General features: G+C 43.1%; 1 protein-coding gene across 1 annotated transcript in view; it reads right to left on the bottom strand.

The window, feature by feature from the left end:
- Window positions 1-356: 356 nt before the first annotated feature.
- Window positions 357-5,774, bottom strand: part of NMRK2 (nicotinamide riboside kinase 2) — a 6,831-nt gene continuing 1,413 nt past the window's right edge. The window contains exons 2-8 of the mRNA XM_009281142.2: window positions 5,509-5,599; window positions 4,058-4,106; window positions 3,690-3,861; window positions 1,971-2,042; window positions 1,347-1,453; window positions 848-933; window positions 357-742 (exon numbers count right to left, since the gene is read on the bottom strand). Coding sequence (XP_009279417.1) covers window positions 848-933; window positions 1,347-1,453; window positions 1,971-2,042; window positions 3,690-3,861; window positions 4,058-4,106; window positions 5,509-5,599 — 577 coding nt within the window. The 3' untranslated portion in view covers window positions 357-742. The remainder of the gene's footprint in view (window positions 743-847; window positions 934-1,346; window positions 1,454-1,970; window positions 2,043-3,689; window positions 3,862-4,057; window positions 4,107-5,508; window positions 5,600-5,774) is intronic.

Here is a 5,774-nt window from a genome sequence, read left to right as displayed (position 1 = left end):
TTGTGTGAAATGGGCCGTAGCATCGCTACGTGCCGATTTGCTTTGAGCATGAAGTGAGAAAGGCCGCGAAGCTGAGGCTGACATAAAACCAGTTTCATACCAGCACATTAAAGATATCTGAAGTGCTGTTCACCTCCCATGATCACCTCTGAGAATCGCACTCCTGTTGGGATGTCTGAACTAGGTTTCCAGGCCAGTGTTACCACTTAAACCAAAGCAGCAACACACGAAGGGAGGTTTGAGGCCGCACAGGTATGAAATTTCAGATGCCATATGAAAAAGCAGGGGCTGTTGTTGTGTTTTGGGGGAGTTTTGCGCCTATTTCTACTACAGTAACAGTGACTGACGTATTAAAGCAGGACCTCAAAAGAAAGAGATTTTAAATTAATTTTTACTGAATTTAAGAGATGACATTACAAACAAGCCATTACTTAAAGACTTAATATCTGCAGAAGCACATAAGCAGAAGAGTCAGTTGTTTTCCTAACGCAGCTCTACTTGTTCCGTTATAAAAATGCATTTCCAACTTATGTTTAAGCCAGTGGAATATAAAATAAGAAAATAAAAAAAAAACCTGTCCATCACAGAGTTGTGAATAAGTTATCTTCATTTTTTCAATTATATACAAAAGATACTTTCCAAAGGACAGTACAAGAAGAGTTTACACAAATAAACCCTCATTCCGACTTCTAAGTACTATTTACATCACTCTGTAAATGGGTCTTTCAGGTCTTCCGAGACCCTGAAAAGCAAGAAGGGAGAGTGTGACTACCCAAGCGTAGGAGCGGGTTGTTTCCAGCAGTCAGTCCCTCACATTTCGCCCCCTCGGAAGCGGGGACATATTTACCTATAAGCAATTTAAAAGCTTGTTCTGAATATCTTCGAAGACTTGATTGTAAAGTTCATCTCTAGACTTCAGTCCGTCTAAATAAACTGAAAGAGAGATGGAGGTTTCAGGCTGCGGGTTTCTGATCTGAATAAAGCTTCTGTGGATTAGTTTTAAAGTATCTCATACTCTATTGACTCGAATGACAACTGGTTTTCCCAACTGGAAAAACAGAACCATCCTGAAAAAACCACGGCCCGCAAAATCTCTTATCCCATTATAAACAATGTAGTTTTTCTTATCCCCCCCCCGCATAAATGCTTATAATAAGAAACAAAGAGAAGAAATTCTTAGCTATAAAACTGCATGTATTTATCTGGACAGAAAGTAGGCCATAATCACAACTTAGTAGTAAAAATAGTGCCCTGCATCGTACAGTTAAAGTTTCCTTGAGTTAAGTTACTGACTTCCTTAAAATCCAAAGTACAATGCCAAAGGATTTGTACTTAGGGATGCCTACCGACATCAACGCCGCTGTCCTCCATTTCTTTCCTGTGTTTTAAGTACATGGGCCAGACGTGTCCATCAAAGAGACCCGGTGGGTCAGGAACAGTGTAGTTACGTGTACTGCAAATATCAAAATGGAAGAGAACATCAGGACTGCCGGGATCGCACTACCTCTTGCACACTACTGAAGCCCGAAGTTAATCTGAGAGCTGCTCAGTTGCATTTACGTAAAAGCTGATTGTCACAGTCCGATTTCTCATCGATATTGGCCTAGGTTTTGCAACAAGTTTCTTTAAGCATCCAAAGTGAATGCAGAAGCTACAGGTGGCCGATGAAGGCAAAGCGAGCAGTCTCGGAGGGTTTACTGATGCTCACGGGGGAAGCATGTTCCTTTTGCACCGACGTGCTGATCTTCATAAACCACCCCCAGAGGGGACTGCCAGACCTAAAGGTTCAGAAAATGCTACGGGAAAGCCTCTTTCTCCAATTAAATTAAAAACTTAAACTGTTATTCCAATTTGTAAGTGACACCAACGTATCCCATTAATAGCAACATAAAGGTAGCCTGAGGGCTTGCCTCTAGTAGAGAGTCTTTATTGGAAGGAAGGATTAGACTTACGTCAAAGAATCTTCTTACCTTCTCCTCCTTTTGCATTCATCGTATGGAACTGCCAAGTAGTAGCGTATGTCGAATAGGTCTATCAGTGGTCTAGGGTAGGGTAGAAAGAACAAACGTGTCTATTTTTTCTGACAAAGTGTTAAATCACCCCTGTAAGCTACAAAAAAAGTCTTTCTGCCTCTCTGGTATTTGTCTCTATTGTAGACAACAGAAGTGCAAGTGTTTTCATTAAGACACAAGCTAATGTACGGTAGGTTTATTAGTAGCTATAAAACGTGGAGAATGATGGTTTTTGTAGGTCAGAATGGTGTGGCAGGTACTTTTCCCACCTAAATACCTGCTACCAGTTACTGTGGAGGATCAGACACTGGGCTGGGAAGACCTGGGCTGTGAACCCTGACTCTTTCTAGATCGTTTCAAATTCTGCTTGCAGCAGACCAAAGCTGCGATTCATCAATCTGATATGAACTGACTTATCACACCGTCTGGCCTGTTGTGCAGAAGCAAGCTGTCAAAAAGTGCATGGGCACACACATTTGGTACAAGGCAACTCATCAGCTCATGACCTTTTACAGAAATACAGGAAGTTAGCTCTACCGCAGCTTACTGCGTTGCACTCCTATTAGGCTGAAGAAAATAAACCCAGAAAAAGCCTTAAAGCAAATCTAGTTCGAACCTGGTGGGACCGAGAGTTCTAAAAGTCTGCTGAGGGTTGCATAAATGCTTAATATAGTATGAACTGAGCAAGCCCCAGGTCTGTGGACGAAATACTCCCTCCGGGCTAAGGAAAAGCTCCCATTAACAAGATGGAGCGCTTCAGAGGTATTTGTAACCTTCAGGAGAGATCTCGAGAGTTACCTCCCTGGGGACAGGCCAAGAACACCAGGCAGTTTGCCAGCGCAATCTCCAGTTGGCCATTTTCGGTATGGCCAGTGCAAGACTGCCATTTTACATTTTCCATTCAGTTTGGAAGCTGGAGTAGAGCTGCTTGTCTTATGGTACAGCTTATAAACAACTCTGGTTTTGCTAAGTGTCATGCACAGCTTGTTCTCTTGAAAGGGTTTTGTAAACAAGACTATAGTTTGGAGCCAAGAATCTTTTGCTCATCATGTTTATAGCGTGCAATTTTCTGAAGTTTATGTATTTAGCTATTGGAAGTTTTCCCCCTCTTTGCTGTTAGTCTAGTCTCCCCATCTTTCTACCAAACATTTTTCCCCCCATATAAAAAAAAAGCAAGAGTAGTTGATCTCTGCTCCAGCGTACAATTAATTACTGAGCTCAATTTAGTCAGTGTTAAACAAGCATGTGTATCACACGAGATAACTATTCCTAGATTCCAGGAGAGATTCCAAGTAGTGAACGCAGAACGGATTATCTTCTTGTTCTCATCAGCAACCTTTTCAGGTCAAGGTTTATGCACCGTGGTAGGAGACCAGGAGGGAAGCGGGTGCCTTCACTGCTGGCTCAGGATTTACAAGTTCTGGGCTAAAGCTCTCTGTGCCCTAGAGTTCAAGGGTGTGCCCGAAACGAGAACTTCCTATGTTACCTTGAGAAAGTCACCTTGCGCACCTCACTTCTACCAGCATGTACTGGTAAATTTTACACGAGAAAAGTTCTTACGCGTGATACCTCAGGACAAGCCAGGAAGGGAATATTAGTAAAAAGGAGGTTTTAGCCCTGGCACTAGGGATCTAGTGTTCTTCCCTGGCAAACCGTTAATAGTTCCCCAAACCTTACTTGTAATTATAAAGCAGGAAGCCTTCAATGACCAATATATGGATATCTTTGGAGGCTGGCTCTTTAGAGCCAGGCGTGACATTCACCCCGTGGGAACGGGCAAACTTCACTGGGTTCTCAATCCACGCACGCACAGTGCTCACCATTGCCTCCATATCCAAGGAGTCCAACACTAGTTAGAAGAAAGGGGGTGGGTGGGAAAAAGGTATACAATCAAATACCACGAACCACATAGGCTTGAAAGTATAATGTAGAATGAACTTGTAAAATTGAAATTACACAAGTTTACTGTTAAATCTTTAAAAATTAAAAAGAAATACTTAGGAAAAATATACATTACTGCATCCTATAGCGAACACTGCTCTTACCATCCCATTGTTTAAAGCCGTCTTCCCCGACTTCTATTTGATCTTGTGGCTGAAATATAGTGAGCAATAAAACATTGCTGCAAACTCAGCGTGATCAGTTACCTAAGATCCGATCACAACCTGGACACTACTGCAATACACAAAAAAGCAAGTGTTCACTTAACAAAACAGTTACAGACCCTGAAATTTAAGTTCCCATCTTTCACCAACCCCAAGAACTTTGCAAAGTTTTCTTGGCTCAGTCAAGCCACTTTGGACAAAGAATTCTAGGTTAATAATTTGATATGGTGTTATTAACCAAAATACTACAGGCCCCTGTTTATATGTCAACGTATAAGAACTCAAAATGCAAATACAGTGTTAAGTAACTGCTAAAATTTACATATTCAGTAATAGCTATTTTAACTCCTAACGGCCCTAATAAAAATGCAGGTCAGCCCAGCACGACTTTCAATCACTTAGTTATAGCTTGATCTGCACTAGCGTTTGTGAGCTAAACACACTGGTGAGAAGTTACGTATCTTCATGGAAAATTCCTCCTCTGTTTTAAGGGCTCACATCTGACCAAATTTGTGCATGAGGCTTCTGGCAAAGAGGCACTTCCAAATGAGTGCCTCATTCTCTTTTGTATGGCACGTGCTCCTGCAAAGGCAGGACAAACCGACCACGCGGCTGCCGATGCTGGAGCACATCACATGTCAGGGGACAACAGACAACTACTTCAAGCGCGTTGCCACATCTCTTGGACTTCCACCTACAGTGGGGTCCAGCTATATTGTAATTCCTGTGAAATGGCTGCAGCCTACAGGGTTTAGTAACGCGGTTCTGAATTGACCGCTTCCCCTGCTGCTCTCCCAGGCTTGGTGCTGAGGGCACCCAAGCCAGCACAGGTCTTCCGTATTCATCTTTAGCAGTCTTCGAATTGGGTTTCTGATGCAGAGCTGTCAAAGCTCCTCAATACAACTGTCTTTCTGCATTTAAAGCAGTGTAGGGGTGCTTAAATCCTCAAGTATTATTTACAAGCAACATTCTTATTTAAATAAAACGAGGAAAACTCAACATGGAGAAAGTGATTTGTACAGAGCACAGTAAATAACCTCTAACTTAGATCAGTAGTTTAACCTAAAGTTAGACTACTTGTTAAAACTAAAGGAAGCTTTTGCTGCAACTGTTCTGTGCTCAGCTGTGCCAGGCTCCACTTCTGTGGAAACTGGTAGATGCCAACATTGTAAAGGTCAGTATCTCCTCACCTGTCCAAAGTAATTTAAAAAATTAAATACATATATCTTAAAAAAAATAAATAAATCAGAACATGTGTTACTCCTAAGCTGTCAAAACTTACTTGAAAAGCATGCACAAGCATATAAAACTTGCGGGGGGACCTACTACAACTATCACTACATATACAAGCAGCAGCTGACATTTTAAACAAGGGGAGGAGCTCCGCTTACCTTGAAGAAGTCATCCTGATGGACCACACAGCAGTTGGGGAGCGCCTTGATGATTCTCTTGGTCAGGGTGGTTTTGCCACCGTTGGTGACGCTGCAGGGAGAGGCGGGAGAACCGCGTTAGAGCCGCTGGGACCCCCCCTCTCCCTCCCCGGCCCTCAGCGGGACGCTCTGAGGGGAAGCGAGCCCCGGCGGCGCCCCGCGCCCAACCCGTTTGAATTTCCCGCCTTCCGACGCTACGGCGCGCGCTGGCAGCCGATTGGCTGTGA

This window comes from Aptenodytes forsteri, unplaced genomic scaffold, assembly GCF_000699145.1.
Source record: "Aptenodytes forsteri isolate BGI_AS27 unplaced genomic scaffold, ASM69914v1 Scaffold308, whole genome shotgun sequence".
Lineage (NCBI taxonomy): Eukaryota > Metazoa > Chordata > Aves > Sphenisciformes > Spheniscidae > Aptenodytes > Aptenodytes forsteri.
Note: the sequence above shows the minus strand (reverse complement) of the source record. Positions and strands in the feature narration are given on the sequence as shown.